The sequence below is a fragment of the Podarcis raffonei genome, chromosome 14 (genome assembly GCF_027172205.1).
Source record: "Podarcis raffonei isolate rPodRaf1 chromosome 14, rPodRaf1.pri, whole genome shotgun sequence".
Taxonomy (NCBI): Eukaryota; Metazoa; Chordata; class Lepidosauria; order Squamata; family Lacertidae; genus Podarcis; species Podarcis raffonei.
In genome coordinates, this window is record NC_070615.1 from 11,210,541 (window position 1) to 11,234,479 (window position 23,939).

General features: G+C 45.4%; 1 protein-coding gene across 4 annotated transcripts in view; it reads right to left on the reverse strand.

Moving 5' to 3' along the window:
- Positions 1 to 1,696: 1,696 nt before the first annotated feature.
- LOC128402014 (tropomodulin-3) overlaps positions 1,697 to 23,939 on the reverse strand; it is a 44,142-nt gene continuing 21,899 nt past the window's right edge. Inside the window, exons 4-11 of one of the 4 annotated variants that reach the window (XM_053365747.1) lie at positions 16,238 to 16,360; positions 15,737 to 15,826; positions 12,708 to 12,838; positions 11,710 to 11,817; positions 10,330 to 10,473; positions 8,591 to 8,735; positions 6,163 to 6,232; positions 1,731 to 1,775 (exon numbers count right to left, since the gene is read on the reverse strand). In XM_053365747.1, the coding sequence (XP_053221722.1) occupies positions 6,177 to 6,232; positions 8,591 to 8,735; positions 10,330 to 10,473; positions 11,710 to 11,817; positions 12,708 to 12,838; positions 15,737 to 15,826; positions 16,238 to 16,360 (797 nt within the window). In that variant the 3' untranslated portion in view covers positions 1,731 to 1,775; positions 6,163 to 6,176. Of the gene's footprint in view, positions 1,776 to 6,162; positions 6,233 to 8,590; positions 8,736 to 10,329; positions 10,474 to 11,709; positions 11,818 to 12,707; positions 12,839 to 15,736; positions 15,827 to 16,237; positions 16,361 to 23,939 lie in introns of all 4 variants that reach the window. The other 3 variants (XM_053365748.1, XM_053365749.1, XM_053365750.1) reach the window with 3 other exon arrangements.

The window sequence follows — 23,939 nt, forward strand, 5'->3', positions numbered from 1 at the left end:
CTTATTTCACAGTGGGAACCAAGCTCAGGTCACAAAACCATCCTGTTAGTTGTAGCTGTTGTAAGGTTGTATGTGCTGTTGTATGTGCTGTTATTAACAGATGTTTGAAAACTGGATTTTCCTTGCCAGCTGCACCAGAACTGTGAAAGAATACAAAATTTCCTATGCATATGATGGATGTAGCAGAGTAAGGGCTGGAGCCGGGGGGGGGGAGGCTTAGTAAAATACCACTTGGTATTTTAAGTCAGCGAACCCCTAGTGGCAAGGTTGGACAACTGAGAAGCAGCTATTAAAAAATCCCCACAGCATCTCAGAGCAGTCAATGTATTGCCCCACAGCACTGTGGGAAACTAAAAGTGGTGGCGCCCAACTGGAAGCCATTTTAATTCCTCACGATGCCCAAATGATGCTCCGTTGGCTGCCCTAGGGCATTGTGGGTAATTTAAAATGGTGGCCCATGGGAGGCACTGGTGAAAGTGGGGCCTGTTGAGGTGCTCAGAGGCAGCAAGGCCGCAGCAGCTGTCTGTGGGTGCTGGTAAGTACAGGAAGCCTGAAGTTTCTAAAAACGTGCCATGTCACACTGGTCAGAACTCACAGCCAAAGAGCATAAAACCTGGTTGCCATGTGTTTTGGCCTATACAAAACAGCATACCAGTGGACTGCTACTTGATGCTGTGCTATGACTCAGAAGCAGTTTGTGTAGGTTTGGCATGCTGCCACTGAAGTGTGTGTGTGTGTGTGTGTGTGTGTGTGTACATGCACACGCGCACACACACACACACACACGCGCACACACACACACACACACACACACATATATATATATATATATATATACTCACACACAGAGAGATTCCAAGGAATATAACTCAAGACGACGTGGATGAAACAAACACCAAAAGGTCTATAAATACATCCAGTTCAGCCATAACAGAACAAAGGTGCCGAAACGTCATGTTCTGTAAGTTGACAGAAAAGGAAGCCAAACGAACACCAGATATTGCAAAGGCCGTGGGCTTAAAATTTCAATCTCCATTTCTGCCGGCTTCACTTACCTCCAATGAGGTAAGAGAGTAGAAGCAGCCCTTAAAAGTGGGATAATAATCTCTTATAAAAAGAAGTTTCAAGCTTAAATATCCATATCAAGAAAGCATTCTACATGGTCAAAGCACATTAAGAACCAGAGGAGTAACTGCGGCAGCAGTGATTTATCTGCATCACATACAAAGTTGAAGTAAGTGGTCAAAGCCCTTTGTTTTTTCTTGGAAGGGTCTCTTTCTCTCCCCCACCCCCACCCGAAACATTTGTTTTCTAAAAATATGGAGTCTGTATTTTAAATAAGGACTCTGGGTTTCCTGTCTGAAAACTTGCTCCCTGCGGGTTTAAAACTGTCTGCCGATCCTTGACTGCATGCCATGAAGATACTCCGCAGATGCTAGAATTGGTACTTATCTTTGTGGAAGACACACACCCAAGTTCTGAAATGAAAGGCTGTTCAAGAACTGATCTTGGGCAGATGTAGTTACAAGGCTTTGAACATACATGTGTTGGATATCACGCATACAAATATACATTTACAACACAGACACACAAAAACAGAACACCCGACAACAGGAGGAATGGCGATTCCAGTCTTTTCCCTTCTACCCAGGTAAGAAGTAATCTTGAGGTTGCCGAAGAAACCATCTAAGCAGATGCTCCAAATTCTCCATGCCACACACATCTGGCAGTCGCGAAGGTTTATTGATGGTCTCCTTCCACTCTTCTTTTGCGAACTGTGCCCACAGAGGTGGGGGAAGAGAAACAAGACATGAGACAACGCTGGTGTAAGGCTATCATGTTTCAGTTACTGGAATGACGTCTATTAACAGCCAAGAACTAGGAGGACTAATTGCAGCATCTGTCACGCACATTAAAAATGGTGGCCATGACCGAATTCTCCTACCCTTCAGCGATTTTTTAAAATTTTCTTTGTTTATTATGGGTTGGATCCAAAGTTCCCTTGAGTGAGCACAAAGGCACTTCTGCTTACACAACTAGTCGCCATCCCCAATATGCTGATGACACTCAGCTCTATCTGCTGATGGATGGCCACACCGACTCAGCCCCAGCCACACTGACCAGATGTTTGGAAGCTGTGGCTGGATGGTTTCGTGGGAGCCGATTGAAACTAAATCCTTCAAAGACAGAGGTCCTCTGGCTGGGTCAGGATGGTTGGGGATGAGGGACCAACTCCCTTCCCTTATGGGGGCCCAATTAGTGCCATTGCCTTCCATTAAGAGTTTGGGTGTAATCCTTGAGGCCTCCCTTTCCATGGAGGCGCAGGTTACAACAATAGCCAAGGTGACATTTTTCCACCTTCGCCGCATCAAGCAGTTGGTCCCTTACCTTTCCCGCCCCAACCTGGCCACAGTGATCCATGCGATGGTCACCTCCAGGCTTGACTACTGTAATTCACTCTACGTGGGGCTGCCCTTGAAGCTGTCCCAGAAACTTCAGCGGGTGAAGAATGCTGCAGCGAGGCTCCTCACAGGGTCTCTGCCATGGGAGCATATTTACCCAGTGCTTTTCCAGCTGCATTGGCTCCGGGTGGAGTACAGGGTCAGATTTAAGGTGCTGGTTTTGACCTTTAAAGCCCTTCACGGCCTAGGACCCTTGTACCTACAGGACTGCCTCTCCTGGTATGCCCTGCTGAGGATCTTAAGGTCCATATATAGCAACACCCTAGAGGTCCCGGGCCCTAAGGAAGTAAGATTAGCCTCGGCCAGGGCCTTTTCAGCGCTGGCTCTGGCCTGGTGGAACGCTCTGTCTCATGAGACCAGGGTCCTGTGGGATCTCAACTCTTTCTGCAGGGCCTGTAAGACAGAGTTGTTCCACCTGGCCTTTGGCTTAGAATCAGTTTGATTCCCTCCCCCTTTCTTTTTCCTTTCTCCTCCTATGAAGAGACTGTATCCTAATGTTTTAATATTGTACCTTAATCTTTAAAATTGTATTTTAATCAACTTGTTTTTATTATTGGTTGTTAGCCGCCCTGAGCCCAGTCTTGGCTGGGGAGGGCAGGGTATAAATTATTATTATTATTATTATTATTATTATTATTATTATTATTATTATCATCATCATCATCATCATCATCATCATCTCGCATTCCACCCATCCCTCTCTTTCCCACTGCGCTGCTCCAAGCCACATCCTATGTCATTCCAAAGCATCCATGACTGATGGATGGTCCATTCTCAACATCCAGCAAGGCAAATTTTAAAAGCCCCAGCGAACCTGAAGAACAGCTTGTAATGTGGCAGTGGGTATGCGATGTGGTTAACAAAACAAAACCACATCCCTGCTGCAGTGCATTGGGACTGCGGAGCTGTCGCTGCAATTACTCTTCCTGTGCCTTTTGCCTGCATAGCAAAGATACTTGATGTTATTCAGCACTTTTTAAAACGGGTCTGGAGTCTTTGCTGTACCGGCACAACTACAGAAGCACAGCACAAAAACACAATTCTTAGCAAGCAGGTAATGTTGACCTGAAGCGGTAAGATATTAAAAACACAGCATATTATTGAACAGTTCAAGGAGGTCTCCTACTGCAAACCTTGTTTTGGTTTTTTTCAAACCAGGCAGGGAAATATTCATTCCAAAACAGTTAATTTGATAAGCCAAAGATTTAACTGGTCAATTCTGCACACACAATTCTCTGGACTTTTTGTTAGGTTAAGAAAACACGTTAGTCCATCAAGTCAACAGTGGAGAGAGTCCAAACAGTCTTGTAAATATTTTCAGAAGGTTACTGAACATGTATATTAAGCAAGGAGGAAAAAAAATGAATCAGCCCTATATTTTGAAAGGAAACAGTTCTTCAAAACTTCTAAGTTTAAATGTATTGAAAACTCATTTTTTGTAAGAATTGGTAACTAAGAAGCTCACTCCATTGGTGCAGGCAGACCTAGGCTTTGAAGAATCCAATTTGCTTTTTCTAGAACCAGCTGGAGTGCAAAACAGCAGCTTTGAGGCACAGATGCACTTATTAATTTAATGAAATTTATATACCACATAAGACATTAACTACATATCTGTGCCTTTTAACTGCAGCTGCTGGTTTGATTCCACAACTTGCAGGCCTAGGGAAAGCAGAAGAAGGTAGAGCCCACTTATACTAGGATCCTCCTTTGGACATCCTGCACAGGCAATTCATGTTTTTAAAAAGCCCTTCACTTTAACCAATGCAGAACTCAATGGCGCAGTTGATCCCAGTTGGTTTGCTTAGCTGATTGGTGGAGGCAGCAAGCCTCCCTTAGCAATGCACAATTGCAAGTGATGTCATGGGACATCAGGAGAGAGCATTTGTGGGAAACAGCCTCACAGGCCAAAGTGGGACCTGTGCTGGGTCCAGTTAGGTTTGTGGAACAAATGTGCCCCCGCCCCCGACTTAAAGGCAATGATAAGCCATTATCATTGTGTAGCTGGGCCCAAAGAATTAAGGAACAAGGAGCCTCTGTGCACGTGGACCAGTACGCTCTTTAATTCGGTACTGGAAATGAGCTCACAGTCCTTTCACCTCAACATCTGATGCCCCTCTCCACCTTTCTTCATTGCAGCGTCCGAACTGGGAAAGAATAAAATGCCAAAAAGACTGGATTATTAGAACACGTTCCACTTCAGAGACGACTTGGAAACCTCCACTGGTCCAGAATGCAGTGGCCAGATAGATTACTGCCAGTGGTTCTGTTTAGATCTTACCTAATGTGTTTTAATACAAGTGCACTGGTTGCCGAGTTTATTTCCAGGCCCAATGCAAGGTGCCCATGTTAGTGTTTAAAGCCCTAAATGCCTCAGGCCTCCAAATACTGTATTTTTCGCCCTATAGGGCGCACCGGCCCTTAGGGCGCACCTAGGTTTTTTTGGGGGGGGGGAATAAAGGGGAAAAAATTATTTCCCCCCCAGGTGTGGGGCTGGGGAAGCCCGAGCTTCCCCCGACCCCAGCCCCCAGAACAGGCTGCTATCTGCAAGCCTTGGGAGAGCTTCCCGAAGCCTGGGGTGCGCTCCACTGCGCTCCCCGGGTTTCAGGCTGCAGGCTGCTGTCCGCAAGCCTTGGTAGCCCAGTGGGAACTCCCGCGGGCTCCCAAGGCTTGCGGATAGCTTCCTGAAGCACCGACCCCTCTCGCTCTCCAGGCTTCAGCGAAAGCCTGCATTCGCCCCATAGGACGCACACACATTTCCCCTTCATTTTTGGAGGGGGAAAAGTGTGTCCTATACGGCGAAAAATACGGTACCTGAAAGACTGCCTCATCCCCTACAGACTGCTTTGGGTGTTAAGATTGACAGAGGAGACCCTATTGTTTGTTTTCCCATCCTCAGAAGCTTGGGGCGGAGGCGGCTCGGAAGACGGCCTTCTCTGTGGCAGCCCCAAAGTTGTGAAATTATCTCCCAAAAGAGGTGCCTCAGGCTTCTCCATTGTACAGCTTTCAGTAAATACCAAACACGCATCTTCACCCTGGCTTTTGACATATATTTAGGACCCACCTCATTCTGTGTTTGCAAGACGGTTTTAACTGTTTTTAACAGTGTTTTAATTGCTGTAACCTGCCCTAAGACCTTAGGGTGAAGGGTGGGTAATAAATACATAATCACAACGTATTTTGGGTGGTGAAGATAACATGAATTATGGGAATTACACTAGAACTTAGTCCAATGTTGATTTTATTTAACTGGATCAAGGAGGGTATCCCAAAGGAAGCAAAATCTTTTAACAACCACCTTGTTAACAGCAGCACCCAAACGTGTTGACATGCAAGTGGAAAAGTCCACTTGTTACATTTATTTTGTATTTTTCTTTATTCCGCACCCTATGCTTTTGAGCCCAACCAGCTCTGAGCCTGTTCTTTAAAAAAAGTGACCCATTATGACACGATATACTGTAACCCATTGCTGCATGAAACTGCCTCAAGAACAGAATTGTACAGGATTTCATTTATGCCTCCCTAATTAATCATGCTATTAGAGAGGAATTCCAGAGCCTCCACGAAATGAAAAAAAGCATGCAGAAGAGTGTGATGGAAACATGGAGCAACAGTGTGCACACGAAGAGCTGTTAGGAGACACATACAGAGACAAGGAGAGGTTTTAAGAGAGTTTCTCTTAAAATTGGGCGTTTGCAATAACCTGTCTCAGAAGCTTCAGGGCTGAAGAGATGAAAGGGTATTTGATGACATTTTTACTCCTATACGCCAGACTAGGAAAGCAAAATAAAAAAGCAAGATATAAATAGATGAGAAAAGATAAGACCATCCAGCAATGACATATCACAGCTGGAATTTGGGGCAGTGGTGGAAAACAGGAAAGTTTACAATGTGCTGAGCGGCTTTTTGAAAATGAAAGTAAGAAGAGGCCAAGTTATATTTCCTTAGAAGCCTAGATTCTTTTCCTGCAGTGTTGAGGACACCTTTTGCCCTCCACCCCACAGGTGCTTTGCATGTACAGTGGTACCTCTGGTTACATACGCTTCAGGTTACATACGCTTCAGGTTACAGACTCCGCTAACCCAGAAATAGTCCCTTGGGTGAAGAACTTTGCTTCAGGATGAGAACAGAAATCGTGCTCCGGCAGCACAGTGGCAGCAGGAGGCCCCACAAGCTAAAGTGGTGCTTCAGGTTAAGAACAGATTCAGGTTAAGAACGGACCTCCGGAACGAATTAAGTACTTAACCCGAGATACCACTGTACTCTTTGTTAGTAGCTGTTCAAGCAACTCTTAAGCTCAGTCAGTAGAGCTTGAGTCACTTCATCTCAGTACAGGGTCATGGCTTTGAGTCCCACATTGGGCAAAGAGATTCTCGCATTGCAAAATGCCCTCAGCCAGCTCTCTACCCAACCACCTTCCTATTTACAAACAGCTGGTCAGCTCTGCCTTAGCCTCAGTGCTGCCCTTTGTAGAACTCAGCGGGGAAGAGGACGGGGCCAAAACTAGAATGGGGTTGGCTCTCCCTGTCAGTGGCTCAGGCACAACAGACTGTTTGGCCTTTGGCCCTGCTACACCCAAGGGGCAACATCTACTACCAAGGACACTTGTGATTAAACCTGCTTGCTTTCCTCCCCATTCCCTCCAATTCCTCTTTCCTTGGGTTTGTTATAAGTCTCAGGGGAGCCACTCTGGAAAACTTTACAGTTAAATAGCAGGATTTTGTGGGAGGGGGCATTACTTGTTTACTTCTGTTTTCTTACATACAGTGGTAACTCAGTTCTCGAACGTAATCCGTTCCGGAAAACCGTTTGACTTCCGTAACGTTCAAAAATCAAGGTGCAAAGGGCAGTCTGCAAATTGCATTGAGAAAACTGAAAACAACCAACCCTGGAAGTCAAATACAACAATAATATTTCGTTCGTACAGTAACAAACAGCATTTAAGGCTACATGCAGTTAATTCTTACTACATGATTGAATTTATTTTTTGTATTATTTTATGCTCTTCCTGTGCTCGTTGTACAAGTAGCAAGAACTGTACTATTGTTTGCTAACTGTATTTCTTTTGTTAACTAATAAAGCATTATTTTTTTAAAAAGAGAGAAAATCGAAAATCACGCAGTGGAAGCCGTTTGACTTCTGAGGTGCGTTCGAAAACGGAAGCATTTACTTCTGGGTTTTCGGTGTTCAGGTTCCGAAACGTTCGTCAATGCAGACGTTTGAGAACCGAGGTACCACTGTATTTTGTGTTCTCATTTTGTATTTTTCTGTTGTGAACTGCCTTGGGATCTTTGGATGAAGGGCAGAATATATTATTATTATTATTATTATTATCCTTTAACTAAGTAAATCAATCTGGCTGGCCATGATGAGGAGCTAGATGCGGGATTAAATAGGCCAGAGGTGGGGAACATTTTGCAGGCAGAAGGCCACATTCCTCAGCAGGCAACCTTCTGAGGACTACACACGAGTAGTATGTGGGGTCCTGAGGCAACTGAAGGATGGAGCAATGCACGTGACTCTTAACCTTTGTTCGGCAGGTTATATTCCAATTACAGTGGTACCTCGGGTTAAGTACTTAATTCGTCCGGAGGTCTGTTCTTAACCTGTAACTGTTCTTAACCTGAAGCACCACTTTACTAATGGGGCCTCCTGCTGCTGCTGCTGCGCCACCAGACCATGATTTCTGTTCTCATCCTGAAGCAAAGTTCTTAATCTGAAGCACTATTTCTGATTTAGCGGAGTCTGTAACCTGAAGCGTATGTAACCCGAGGTACCACTGTATACAAATCCAGCAGTTTCACACCCACCTTCATCCAGGAATGTAAGAGGCATGATCAGAGTTGAAGGACACTTTCCAGTCAGGCAAAAGCACAAGGAGGCAAGATAAGAGCAACCTAGAGGGCCGCATTTAGTTTGAGGTTCCCCACTCCTGAAACAGGCCTTAGGCCTGATCCAACGAGGCTCTTGAAGAGGAATCAGTGTGTAGAGGGAGGATACCAGCTGGAGGGGCTGAACTTTTGGTGTCAGTTTTCCTTACAGGCATATTCTTACACAAATTATGCCAAGTAGCTGCCACCACGCACAGTTGTGACAGAGGCCTGCTCATTCTGCGGCAGAAAACGCCTTACCCAAATCGTTGTTTTTCGTAATTGCATCCGCTGCTCTGGCTCGCGGTCCCTGCTGAGTGAAGTGATATCCGAACTTGAGAATCTTTGTGTTCTCCTCAAGCATCTTCACAATCTCCGTTTCTACAGGGGTCCCCAACTGCTGCCTCTGGTGGAATCAACAAAGCGTTAGAAATTCAGCAAACGTCGGTCCAGGGTTGTCCAAAATAAAGTCTCCTAAGCACCTTGGGATTTTTAGATCAGTAGTGGGAACACTGAGATGGGTGATTTGACCCTAAAAGGGTCAGTTAAGAGGAGTTATGTTTCGAATTCAGAAACTATTAAACTTTCAGGCACCAAATTAAACCTTGAGGCAAATCGTCTCCTGCTTTCAATAAGAGTCAGATAGGGTAAAAATAAAATTATTATTATCATTATGAATGCTTTGATACTGCCCTGGCAGCCTCACAACTCACAGTAAGAGCTGTTTGGCAGTCAGACTCCCACAAGAGGTGGTGGACTCTCCTTCCTAGGAGGTTTTTAAGCAGAGGTTGGCTGGCCATCTGTCATGGATGCATTAGCTGAGATTCCTGCATTGCAGGGGGTTGGACTAGATGACCCTTGGGTCCCTTCCAATTCTATGATTCTCTGAACTGACACTGCTTGGGAATTTTAAGAAACTAATAAAAACTCCAGCAATTTTAAGAAGTCAGTGCCATTTTGAAAGGATCGGTCTGTCATCTTGATTCAGAATGGTGCTCAGTTTTATCCAAACATAGATGAAAACCAGCTTTCAGAAACCATCATGGTTACGGTATCTTAAGAGGTGTCCATATGCACAGAGAGAAGAAGTGACAAACCATTTTGTAAAATATAAGATATCAGAGCATGTCTAATTATTTTTTTAAAATGTAAGCACAGGACAGATATGGACTATGTGTGTGCAGAGATTGCAAACCACATGTTAAAAACAATAACCACAACATCCCTATCTCAACTGTCAAAACTAATTTGTTTAATAACTAGTATGTAAGTAGTAGCTAATGTTTTGGGTTTTTTTTAACAGCTATTTTTAGTCTCAGCAATTAAAGTTACAGGGCAATTACTGTCATTGGAAGGTGGCTGTTCAAGACCAACACAGAACTAAGCGAGGGAGAGTTAAATTCATGCTGTAGATTAAAAAAATGTTACAGGTAGGTAGCCGTGTTGGTCTGCTGTAATCGAAACAAAATAAAAAAAATTCCTTCCAGTAGCACCTTAGAGACCAACTAAGTTTGATCTTGGTATGAGCTTTCGTGTGCATGCACAAAGAATCTGAATAAGTGTGTATGCACATGAAAGCTCATACCAATAACAAACTTAGTTGGTCTCTAAGGTGCTACTGGAAGGAATTTTTTAATTTAAAAAATGCTTCAGGAAAGGATTGATTACTCCAAAGGCATCACTCCTCTGAAGAATAAATTTGCCTAATTTGTCCCACTACAACATTCAGGCTGAAAGGAGACATTTAAAATGTGTAATGCAGCCAACAGGCCCTCACTTTCAATCTCTCAGCCCTCTGAGTGTTCGGCAGAAGGCCTGAATGCAGAATCTATGCAGTTACTGCTTCCACCAAACAGTGTCATTTGAGAGGTGGACCAATAGCTCAACCTTCAGCCTCACCCCCACCAAACTAGATTTATTCATTTTTCACAACAAAGCTTTGGATCCTGGCTAGCCTGCACTTTGACAGTTAACTTTGCATAAGAAGCAGCTGAAGTTACCTGGTTATCGATCTTTATTTCAGTCAGGGTTTCGTTCTCCTTGAGTGCTTCGACCAATGCCAATATGCCCACACCGGTGATGAAGTTGGATTCAATGTTTAGACTCTTCAGTGTTTTGTTCACCCTCAACATGTCGGCAAAAGCCTTGAAATACAAGAGGGGTCAATGAAAGAAGCCCATATGGAAAACCAAGGCAGAGTGCGACCATATCAGGCATGAATGAAAGCCTACACCATAACGGTCAATACTCAAAAGGTGATGAGAGTGACAGTGTCCTGGTTCAAGACTTCCCTCCCACCAACATCTTACAATGCTTTCAGTCTTGCCTCATCCTGCAAACCTGGCTAAATTCTACTTCACGACAGTATATCTAGGCTTCAGAAACTACTGGAACACTATCAGCTGCCCAACCCCTGGCCAATCAGGCCCTATGAAAACCCAAATATCCAAATCAATTTCTCAGTTTGAACAACTCATTATTGTGAAAAGCTGCTGAAGAGACTAGTCTTGCCTCATCTGCCCCTCATTATCATTTTATCATTTTTAATTTGTATACCGCCTTTCTAACAATACTCAAGGCGGTTTACAAGCTGAAGAAACAAAAAATGTACATCTTATAACAATCTAATGCAATACAAAAATGTGATAATAAAACATAACTTTAAAATAGGCAACCTCCATAAAAAAGTAACATTCAACAATCATTAAAGGTAAAGGTAAAGGTACCCCTGCCCGTACGGGCCAGTCTTGCCAGACTCTAGGGTTGTGCGCTCATCTCACTCTAGAGGCCGGGAGCCAGCGCTGTCCGCAGACACTTCCGGGTCACGTGGCCAGCGTGACAAGCTGCATCTGGCGAGCCAGCGCAGCACACGGAATGCCGTTTACCTTCCCGCTAGTAAGCGGTCCCTATTTATCTACTTGCACCCGGGGGTGCTTTCGAACTGCTAGGTTGGCAGGCGCTGGGACCGAGCAACGGGAGCGCACCCCGCCGCGGGGATTCGAACCGCCGACCATGCGATCGGCAAGTCCTAGGCGCTGAGGTTTTACCCACAGCACCACCCGCGTCAACAATCATTGGAATAGTATAAAATAATAATATCAACATATAAAAGTTAAACAGAAATCCACTCAACAGTTGCAATAATATCTAAACTATAATCAATAAAACAACCCTTTCGTGCCCCTGACCCTTCTGACTATGTCCTCTGGCTCTTGCACCAGAACGAGACCCCTAGTGTCAGCCTTAGTCTGAGCTTATCCAAGGCACGACAGGTTTTGAAAGCACCTCTCCCTCATGCACCTTTTACCTCAACTCAGTTGTTCTGAGTACCTCGTGTCAAGACAACACCCTAGATTAGCGAACCCTGGAATCTCACTTACAACAGCAACAGGGTCATTGCTCCGAGTAGCCGCAAGGCTGAAGCTCTTCACGTAAGTATTTCTTTCCAATGCCTTGGCAAATTCTTTCAGTGTTGGAATGGGGATGTTCTTCAATCAAAATTAAAAGAGAATAAGACACAATTAATATTATGACGGCAGTTCCCTCCTTCCTTCAACTTGGGAGAAGTGGGGCCCTCGGTCTATTTTCACGGGGGAGGAAAACGAGGGGAGAGGGTGGCAGAAAGAGAGATGCCCCATCTGCACTAAACATTTAAAGCAGTATCATACCACTTTAAACAGTCATGGCCTCCAGCAAGTAATCTTGGGAGCTGTAGTTTTGTTAAGGGTGCCAAGAGTTGTTAGGGGGTTCCTTTTCCCTTTCAGAGAGCTAAAATTCCCAGCGTGGTTCACAGTGAATCCAGGGAACTCTGAGAACAGGGATTTCCTAAAAACTCTCAGCAAGGACAGCATGTGCCACTGTAAATATCCACAGATCAAAAAACCAAAATAAAAACAATACAGTTGTACCTCAGATCCCGAATGCCCTGGAACTCGTAGGCTTTGGCTCCCAAATGCCACAAACCTGGAAGTGATTGTTCTGGTTTGTGAATGTTCTTTTGGAACCCAAACGTCCAACAGGGCTTCCGCAGCTTCTGATTGGTTGCAGGAGCTTCCTGCAGCCAATCAGAAGCTGCAATTTGGTTTTGGAAGTCGAACGGAATCCAAGGTAACAATTTGCATTGTAGTAAGTTAAGCACACTATTTGCCATCATAAAACACTGGAGCCACATTGCCATGGACACAGAAATTCCAGTCATTTTGAAAGCTACATTTCTGGACTCCAGGAACAGGCACCTGTACCCCACCGGATGCTGTTTGGACTCCCATCAGCCTTGGCCAACGTGTTTGAGTCAGGGATCATGGGAGCTGTAGTCCAGCAACATCTGGAGGGCCACTGGTTTTCCATCCCTGCTGTTCTCTGTATGCTTCACAGTTACCTTTATGTTGTTCAAGTTGACTTCAACAAGGCGCGAATCATTGTCTTTAATCCTTTGCAAACTCTCCTCTACGTTTGTGGGGTTTGGTGGCTCATTGAAGATGGGCATGATCTTTTCACCTTTGACCACATCTGAATCGGGAGACAGGGAATGTGAGAAACACGAACATTGACTTTTTCAATCACACACCCCAAACGGCACTGGTACTAGTTTTAAAATGCAGGTTCAGGTGTTGCAACATTTTTCTGTCACGGCAAAATGTCAACTACCATCAACAAAATTCCACAGGGAGAATTCTGTAATATGGAAACACAGGGATAAACCAAAGTACACAGCACAACCTCCCATATCTTGAGTTCTTTAAAAAATATATTGCCAGAGCCCATGCCAATGCAATGCAGAAGGAAACTCAATTCTATTCCAATTTAATTGTAAAAAACTAATGTTTAAAATGTTTTAATTTGAAAGACAGTTACATTGATCTTTTAATTTACTCCATGATGGTATCTGATGGTTGCTTATTTTTATATGTTTTATTACAAATACTGTGTGTGTTTTAAATTTTCCTTCTCTGACTATTTGTGGAAGGTTATTGAGTCGTTCTTGTTTTTATTTTGATTATGTATTCTGTGTTTTAATATTGTGATTTTATCTTGTGAACCGCCCTGAGACCTGTGGATATAGGACGGTATATAAATTTTAATAATAATAGTAATGGAAACCCTTCACTGGAAAACAAAATTCTTTACAATGCCCCACCGCTTCCTCAAGATGTCATGTGTTACTGATATTGGGAGAACTTTAAATGAAAAATCTGGAATGGTAAAAAGATAAATTACAGGTTGTATCCCACTAAATTGTACTCGTAGTAGACCAGCTGAAATTAGGGGGTCTGGTCTGAATGAGTCTGATACAACCATACAAACAAATCATTACATCCCTTTATAAGTATTTTGTTGGACCGCCAATGGGTTGGCGCTCCCAAAAAATCTTTCCTCCAACAGAAAGGATCTTGAGGAGAGTTCCCTGGAAAGAAGGACTGACTGTTAAATCATGATGAGCTCTGTTGCACTGCTTTGAATGTATAGTGTTTGTGGGAGGGAGGGGTGATTGGAAAAAACCCAGTGTCGGTGCTGACCTTTAAAGCCCTAAATGGTCTCAGCCCAATATCCCTGAAGGAGCATCTCCACCCCCATTGTTCAGCCCGGACACTGAGATCTAGCATGCAGGGCCTTCTGGTGGTTCCCTCACTGCGAGAGGTGAGGTTGCAGGGAACCAGGCAGAGGGCCTTCTCGGTAGTGGCGCCTGCCCTGTGGAACGCCCTCCCATCCGATGTCAAAGAAATAAAACAACTATCTAACTTTTAGAAGACATCTGAAGGCTGCCTTGTTTAGGAAAGTTTTTAGTGTTTGATGTTTTATTCCAGGCTTCCTCAACCTCGGCCCTTCAGATGTTTTGAGACTACAATTCCCATCATCCCTGACCACTGGTCCTGCTAGCTAGGGATCATGGGAGTTGTAAGCCAACAACATCTGGAGGGCCGAGGTTGAGGAAGCCTGTTTTATTGTGTTTTAATATTCTGTTGGGAGCTGCCCAGAGGGGCTGGAGAAACTCAGCCCGATGGGCGGGGTATAAGTAAACTATTCTTATTCTTATTCTTGTTCAGTTGCTGGAAATTGTAACTCTGTGAGAGGTAAACTTCAGTGCCCAGAATTCTCTGAGGGAAAGAAGGTGGGTCAGACGCTTGGCGGCTACCTGAAGTTGCCCAGGTGCCATGGGCCTGGCAGAGAGACGTTCCTGGAGCCCAGAGCCCATTGGCTCCCGTCCTTGGCCAGGCTCTGACCTCACAACCAGCTGTGGAATCCTGGGGAATGTTTTGTTTCCTAGGAGGCCAGGTGAGTTGTTTAAAAGGATCCCTGGGTCAGTTGAAAGCCAGTTGGATCAGTTAACAGCCCATAAAGCAGCGATCCTTCTTTTGTGGTCTTGAAAGCTGTTTGACTGACTTTCTGGACCTTTTTGGTTCTGAAGATCTTTGTGCCACTGGTGGCGTAGAAGGTAAAAGTCTTGGGGGGGGGGCAAAGTGGCAGAGGAAGGGGGGTGCGGCCCACCCCAGGTGTCATCACTGGGGGGGGGGGGGCGGGACAAAATGATGTTTTTTTAAAGGGCTCACTTTTTAGGAGTGATGTGGTAGCTCAGGTGCCTGCAGGTTCCGTCTGCCTGAAACGGCAGCGTGGGACTTGCGTTTGCCTACTGCCTCTCCCTCAGCTGCCCTACAGCTATGGAATCCTGGGGAATGTTTTGTTTCCTAGGAGGCCAGGTGAGTTGCTTGAAAGGATCCCTGGCTAAGCTGAAAGCCCAGTCAGTTGGTTCAGTTAGCAGCCATTCAGGTCACTTCTTCTGTTCTTGTCTTGTCTTGAAAGCTGTTCAGATGGATTGACTTGACTTTCTGGACCTTTTCGGTTTTGTACCCCCATGGCACAATGTGCCGCTAGTTGTGAAGAAGGTAAAGTCATGGGCAAGGGGGGAGACATCCTGAAGATTTGTGCCCCCACCACATGCCCAGTTTTTAAAGATGCTCCTTGGACCAATGTTGATGTTTTATCACTATTATTATTATTATTAAAATTCTGTTGGGAGCCGCCCAGAGTGGCTGGGGAAACCCAGCCAGATGGGCGGGATATAAATAATAAACTGTTGTTGTTGTGCAGACGGGCCATAAAACTGTGCAATTAAGCATCACAGGAATATTATGACGAGAAGAGTCTCTTGGACCTCCTTAACAAAGGCATAAGAGACCCACCAAGCCACCTCTCACAACTGAGTAGCCTTGGGACGCCGAAGAAATCCTATTAAGCTGCTGCCTTGTCCAGGACAATAGCTTAGGACACTTAAAAAAAAAAAAGGCAAACATAGATAATCTACTGTGTGTCTGCAAGTGCTCAATTGCATTGGGAAACCCATCTCAGCGAGGCTCACTTTCAGTCAAACCCACAATGTTGCATTTCCAGACTTTCAGCATGAAAACTCACTTGAGAAACTTTCATTGGCGACACCGTTGCTACTTCCCACAATATCACAAAACTGAGAGTTACTTATCAAGTTGTGCATTCCCAGGATAGCTGTTCAGGAGAAAGGAGAAAGAAACAGCGGTTAGGTTTTGCAGCTGGGCCCTTAAGGCGACGGAAACATGAATCTGCAGCAGAATTTCCCAAAGACCAAAGTCATTCTTACGACTCCTTGTACAGCGCCACTAACGTCCATGGACTGCTTCTGAGATATGCCTCATACCATCATCATCTATGCCAGAGACCGGAACCTGTAGCTCTCCTGATATTGTTGGGACTCTCCACTCCCATCAGCCCCAGCCAACATGGCAAATGGTTAGGGATGATGGGAGTTGTAGTCCAACCATTTGTGGCTTCCCATCCCAGGGAAGAAGCCTTAAGAATACTTGTATGCAGGATCATGCTTTTAGAAAAGCTAAATCAAACTCAACACACACATACACATACACATACACACTAACCAACCTGCAATGTCACATAGTTCAGTGTCTGTAGCACTTGTCAATGCTTCCTCCAGCTCAGGATCAAGACTCACTTTTTCTTCCGTGTAAGACTGTACTGGCTTTGGCTTTGGAATAAATACTTTCCCTGTTCAAAAGAGGAAGACAGTTGTTTTAGGATATTATCGGTGCTCAGCTTTCGACAACCTCGCAGGATCTTGAGATCACATTGCATGATGATCAGTAGCTTACAAAGTCAATACAGTGGTACCTCGGGTTACATACGCTTCAGGTTACAGACTCCGCTAACCCAGAAATAGTACCTCGGGTTAAGAACTTTGCTTCAGAATGAGAACAGAAACTGTGCAGCAGCGGCGCAGCAGCAGCAGGAGGCCCCATTAGCTAAAGTGGTGCTTCAGGTTAAGAACAGTTTCAGGTTAAGAAGAGACCTCCAGAACAAATTAAGTTCTTAACCCAAGGTACCACTGTACTCACCAAACCAAACCACATCGCTAAAGGGGTAATGCCTCAGGCCTGTATACCTGAAGAAGTGTCTCCACCCCCATCGCTCAGCCCAGAAACAGAGATCTAGCATGCAGGGCCTTCTGGTGGTTCCCTAACTGAGAGAAGCAAGGTTATAGGGAACCAGGCAGAGGGCCTTCTTGGTAGTGGCACCCACCCTGTGGAGCGCCCTCCCATCAGATGTCAAGGAAATAAACAACTATTTGGCTTTTAGAAGACATCTGAAGGCAGCCCTGTATAGGGAAGTTTTTAATGTTTGATATTTTGTTATGTTTTATATGTGCTCGAAGGCACCCAGAGTGGCTGCGGCGACCCAGTCTGATGGGCAGGATACAAATAACAAAATTATTCTAATGCTTATTATTGAATAAGGTAAAGATAAAGGGACCCCTGACCATTAGGTCCAGTCGTGGCCGACTCTGGGGTTGCGGCGCTCATCTCGCTTTACTTGCCGAGGGAGCCGGCATAACAGCTTCCGGGTCATGTGGCCAGCATGACTAAGCCGCTTCTGGCGAACTAGAGCAGCGCACGGAAATGCCATTTACCTTCCCGCTGGAATTGTACCTATTTATCTACTTGCACTTCGTGCTTTCGAACTGCTAGGTTGGCAGGAGCAGGGACTGAGCAACGGGAGCTCACCCTGTTGCGGGGATTTGAACCACCAACCTTCTGATCAGCAAGTCCTAGGCTCTGTGGTTTAATCCACAGCGCCACCTGCATCCCTTGGACAAAAGATCCCTGCATTGCAAGGGGTTGGACTAGATGACCCTCATGGTCCCTTGCAACTCTACAATTCTCTGATTCTAATCACAGCACCTAAGGAGCATATCCAAGCCCTCAGGAACTACCCCAAAGGTACTTCCTTGGATCCTGGCCTAGATCATTATCACCATTACCGTGCATCATAAAGGCTGCATTCCGCAACCAACGTGTCAGCCTGTCTGCCAGTTCGATATAGACTGCATTTGCCAAATTGAACATGAAAATTCAGCTATTGCATTTAGACACGAGATCAGTGAGTAGCTCAGTAATCCGACAACATAATTGGCTTCAGTCTTTTGATTGCAATGCATCTGAGCAATTTAAATTGCAGGCAAAAGCTTAAATCAGCATTTGCCAGATGTTCTGTATGGATGCCTGATGGCACCAGGCTGGCACAGCCAGGCTTGATGGGGGCTGATGGGCTGTCAAATTCCAGGACATCAGATTGGGAAAAGCTGCTGGAAATGGTGCTTCAGACATCTCTCTGATGGATGCCCGACAGCAGCACTTGAATTATTTCTCTGCTAAGGCATTCTGAGTAATTCAGTAGATGGCACTCCAATCCCAATTTGCTGCTTCCTATGAGAGCAAACACTGGAGCTGAATATATGTGTTCAGTATGAGAAAGTTGTGAATCCACATAAATGCAACCAACCTGTGCAACAGGAAAACCCAGAGGAGGGGTGGGTAACCTTTGGCTCGCCAAACGTTGCTGAACTACAACTCCCATCATCCCCAGCAAGCATGGTCAATGGCGATGGGAGTTGTAGTTCAGCAACATCTGGAGGGCCGAAGTTTCCCTACCCTTGAGCCAGAGGATTGAGAGATGTGCAAGAACCTAAGAAGAAGCCGTAAGCCAGCTCAGACTAATGTCCACCTAGCCCAATATCGCAGACTCTGACTGGCAACAGCTCTTCTGGCAGAAAGGGTCTTCTTTCTCTTCGCTACCTGATCCCCATTACTGTCGAATGAAGCCTTGAACCGTCTGCATGCAAAGCACATATTCTACCAATTAGCTATCAAAACAGAAGTGAGGAGCCTGTAACTTCAATTCCCATCAGCCCCAGTTGCCATGACCAATAGTCAGGGATGATAGGAGTTGTAGGGCACTTCACTAGAGCAGACTGGACCATACCTCCAGACCATAGTCAAGGCCCCTGCTCTGTGTTTGCCCACCATACAGAGAGCGGCAACCCAGGCACTGAGATTATGGGACTCCCTTTCTCTGGGACCAAGACTCTGCTCCATCCCTTCTTGGCTTTCAGATCCCAGAAAAAGCTGTGATTCTGCGGGCTTCTGCAGACCCTGAAGGAGACTCCAGAAGGTTCTGAAAGCCTGTCTCCATCCCTAGAGACCCTCTTAGGCGTCAAGGTCATCGGAGGGGGCTCTGCCAGTAGTTCCACCACTCCCATAAGTGTGGGGAATGGCGGTATGGGAAAGGGTTTTCTCTGCAGCAGCCCCTAACTTGTAGAAATCCCTCTTCACAGAAGCATCTTCACTGCATATTCCCCTATACGCTGAAGACACACTTATTTATTTACTTGAGAGTTAAGGTATTTTGTTTTGTGGGACCAATCCTTTTTGATGAATCTATACTTATTATGTTTGATACTTATTCATGTTTTTAATTTGTAGGAAGCCACCCAGAGTGGCTGGGGCAACTCAGTCAGATGGGTGACATATAATTATCATCATCAACAACAACTTGGTTGGAACAATTTGACTTTTTAAAATGAATCTAATCTTTTAAAATTACTGTATGGTTACCGTGTTGCAATCCGTCCTGACACCATATGGAGGGCAGGCCAGGAATCAAGTAAATATAGATAATTCCTGCTTCTCCTAGACATTTTGCTTAGACCAAGCACTTTTATTTTACATTGTGGATTCTGTATATTAAAAGAAAACAACAAGACAGAGAACAAGATACAGCAGCCTTCCTCAATCTTGGGTCTGTAGATGTTGTTGGACTACAACTCCCATCATCCCTAGCATGCAGGACGAGTGGTCAGGAATGATGGGAGTTGTTGTCCAACAACATCTGTGGACCCAAGGCTGAGAAAGCCTGGGATACAGGCATAATAATGAAGCAAGAAAGGGGAGCATCTTTTGCTGAAAAGTGAATCTCGCCAAACAGTATCTAGCCTCCCTTTCCAGCTCATCACCATCTGGTTCTGTTTTCCTTGAATTCACTTTCACGTTGTCACAAGTCTTGGCAAGAGCCAACTCTGATCTTCAAGATAAAAGGAAATGAAACTGGGTGGGGGGAATCAAATATGTCTGGAATCCATCTTAGCAATATTACAAGCAATGGAAGAGTAAAGGGTCGGAGTTTTTATGGCACAGAAAACTTGGACGTAGATCTGATGGGATGACTCAAGACCCACTTTTGCCCTGGACTCGTTTTATAGTCTTTAGAGGTCCATGTCAAAAAAAATACGACTGATATTGAACTTGATTCTGCAAGGCCTCCAAGACACCATGTACAATAGGGCCTGTGGGTTGCAGCCTATTAAATCCTACTTAAGAGTAAGCACATTGAAATCAACGGACAATAGCCAGTGGTGCCCATTAATTGCAATGGGTGTGCTCTGAATAGGCCTGAGAATGGGTTCGATCCTATGAACCAAAAGTTTTCGGAACCAAAATGGGAGACAGAAGATTTATCACAACTAATTGAGAGCTGCTTTCTTCATATACAGTGGTACCTCGGTTTAAGAACTTAATTCGTTCTGGAGGTCTGTTCTTAACCTGAAACTGTTCTTAACCTGAGGTACCACTTTAGCTAATGGGGCTTCCCGCCGCCACCGCACGATTTCTGTTCTCATCCTGAAGTAAATTTCTTAACCTGAGGTACTATTTCTGGGTTAGCGGAGTCTGTAACCTGAAGCGTCTGTAACCTGAGGTACCACTGTACAGGGATGATCTCATCAACAATGGAGTATATCATCATCTCCAACTGGTAGACTGGAACACATAACTGGGCCACTACGCAGCCTATAGTGGTTTGCACCAATGGCAACATCACTATTTAGTGGTGCGTTGTTGTTTTTAATGGGTTGCTGCCTTCTTTTTTAAAAAAAGATGATAGGAAAACAAGTGCTGAAAAGTAAACACGTACATTTAAAAGCAGACCTCATGCTGCTGCTTGGATATGATAGCGCATGGGAACATGTGAAGTTGTCTCCTGCCACAGATCTATCCACCTGATGCCCTCCAGATAACAACATAGGATGAGGCTGCTAGATCAGGCCATTGGTCCACCTAGTTCAGCATCCTGTCCTCACCGCGGCCAGCAAGATGCCTTGGGGGCAGCCTGCAAGCTGGGCATGAATACAACCGCCCTCTGCTTGCCTGCGATTCCCAGCAATTGGCCATGAAAGACATTTGACAATGGAGGAGGTAGAACAGAGGTAGGCAAATTAAGCCCCAGGGGCCGGACGCGGCCCAATCGCCTTCTCAATCCGGCCCACGGACGGTCCGGGAATCAGTGTGTTTTTACATGAGTAGAATGTGTCCTTTTATTTAAAATGCACCTCTGGGTTATTTGTGGGGCCTGCGTGGTGTTTTTACATGAGTAGAATGTGTGCTTTTATTTAAAATGCATCTCTGGGTTATTTGTGGGGCATAGGAATTCGTTCATTTCCCCCAAAAAAATATACAGTGGTACCTCGGGTTAAGAACTTAATTCATTCTGGAGGTCCGTTCTTAACCTGAAACTGTTCTTAACCTGAGGTGCCACTTTAGCTAATGGGGCCTCCCACTGCTGCTGTGCCGCCAGAGCATGATTTCTGTTCTCATCCTGAAGCAAAGTTCTTAACCTGAGGTACTATTTCTGGGTTAACGGAGTCTGTAACCTGAAGCGTCTGTAACCTGAAGCGTCTATAACCCAAGGTACCACTGTAGTTCAGCCCACCACATGGTCTGAGGGACAGTAGACCGGCCCACAGCTGAAAAAGTTTGCTGACCCCTGCAGTAGAACATCATAGCTAGCAGCCGTTGACAGCCTTCCCCTCTAAGAAATTCTCTCACCCTCTTTTGAAACCTTCCAAGTTGGTGGCCATCAAAGCCTCCCATGCTGAGGACTGAATTTGGGACTTTCTGCACACAAGGACAGTGCTCTACCATAGAGTTTTGAATGCTCCCCAATTATATAGCAAGTCTGAAAAATCTGAAAGCAATGGATATATATTACATGCTCCCTTTTCTCTTTTACTTTTCTCTGCCTGCTATAGCCTTCACAATTGCATTTCTGTTCCTTCTGATTAGCATTATTCTTCATGGTATGCAACAGGAAAAGAACCCAGTTATTAAAAACAGAATTGGCTCCACAAAAGAGGGCTCTGAGGCAATCTGCCCAAAACGCACAAGCTGCCACCCCCCTTGGCAACACGGCAAGCGCGCAACTGGGGAAAAGCACCTCCCTTCTGGTTTGTTTCCAGGGGAAAAGCTGCCAGTTCCCATTCTTGTGCCTTTCCTGTCCATTTGTTTCCATTATTAAACCTAGCACTGCAGAGCTGCACGTTAAGAACTGAGACAGGTCAGCCTTCTCCCACAGCTGCAAAGCATTCTGGGTTCTGCAAAGGCCGCAACACTACACAGGCGATGAAATCTCCATGAAAAGCACAAAATGGGTACTTGTCCAAAATTCACTATGATTCACCTGGATTCCCTTGGCAAACTCCGCAGAACAGCCATAAACGTACTCCTTTGAGAACGTAAAGGAAAGCCCTGCTAGTCCAGGCCTACAACTCATCTACCTGTAGTTCAACACCGCCTCTGAGAGTGGAGGTAGACTATGAATAATAGCACACTTGTGACAGAGGAAGCCTGGACGGCCAGGCAATGGCCTTCTTTTTATTTATTGAGTTTATATACCTCTGTATAAGGGGCGCGGGTGGCGCTGTGGGTTAAACCACAGAGTCTAGGACTTGCCGATCAGAAGGTCGGCGGTTTGAATCCCCGCGACGGGGTGAGCTCCCGTTGTTCAGTCCCAGCTCCTGCCAACCTAGCAGTTCAAAAGCATGTCAAAGTGCAAGTAGATAAATAGGTACCGCTCCGGCAGGAAGGTAAACGGCGTTTCTGTGCGCTGCTCTGGTTCACCAGAAGCAGCTTAGTCATGCTGGCCACATGACCCAGAAGCTGTACGCTGGCTCCCTCGGCCAATAAAGTGAGATGAGTGCCACAACCCCAGAGTCGGTCACGATTGGCCTTAATGGTCAGGGGTCCCTTTACCTTTTACCTTAATACCACCCTATACCTGGAGGTCTCGGGGCGGTTCACAGAAAAGATCACAACATCTATAATAGGAATAAAAACAACAACCCAATAACACCCCCCAAAGAAAAGAGTCACATTTTAAAAGGGTATAGGATGTCAAACAGATCAACCAAAGGCCTGGTTAAAAAGGAACGTTTTTGCCTGGGGCCTAAAGGTGTGTAATGAAGGCGCCAGGCGAACTTCTCCGGGGAGAGCATTCCACAGACGGGGAGCCACCGCAGAGAAGGCCCCGTTCTCGTGTTGCCACCCTCTGGGCCTCTCAAGGAGGCAGCACACGAAGAAGGGCCTCAGAAGGTGATCTCAGGGTCCAGGTAGGTTCATATGGAAAGAGGCGGTCCTTGAGGTATGGCGGTCCTGAGCCACTGGAGCACTATTTCCCTTCCATTGCAGCTCCAGGGGTGCACTTTGGCCAAAGCACATACACAGAAACTTTCTCACACAGCTCTGCAGAACTTTTGAAGTACTCAAAGATAAGGAGTGTGAGAGTCACCGGTGACGGCAACTCCCCACAGACCATTGGCTGTGTCGGCTGAGGCTGAGGGAGTCCCCATAACCGACCCAAATTTAAACACTGCTGTGTTCTTCCCTTTTAAACACTGTGATCAATGCCATAGTTTAGCTGCTCCCTCGTGCAATCAACGACAACAAAAAAGACCCTCACACAAATGCAAACTTGGTCTCACTGGAGCTCCCAGCGAGTCTCGTCTTGCTCAGACCCACCCTTATTTCTGTTCTGAGAAAACTTCCGAGATTCCTTTCCAGGTAATGAGCAAATGCGCTCAAAACTCAAGCTCATTGTTCAGTCACTGTGAGGGCAAAACTCTGCACAGCCTTTGGAAACAATGACATAACTATACAGGCAAAGAGCCAAGTGAGAGCTTTTCGAGATTCCTCTCGCTCGACACGCACCAACACAAACGTTTCGAAAGGACACATCTGCACTTGAGCTTGCAAGGGCCACAGGAGTGTTTCTGCTGATAATTTGGGAACATTCCATTTATTTAAGGAGGAGATCACATGGTGGATTGATTTTTTTTGGGGGGGGGGAGAATGCACAAATCAAAACACTCAACTAGCTTGGCATAAGAATTCAGAACGGTTATGTGTGCTGAGTATCACTGAAGTGTGTACAAATCAGGGTGGGAAAAATATGGTTTTCCAGG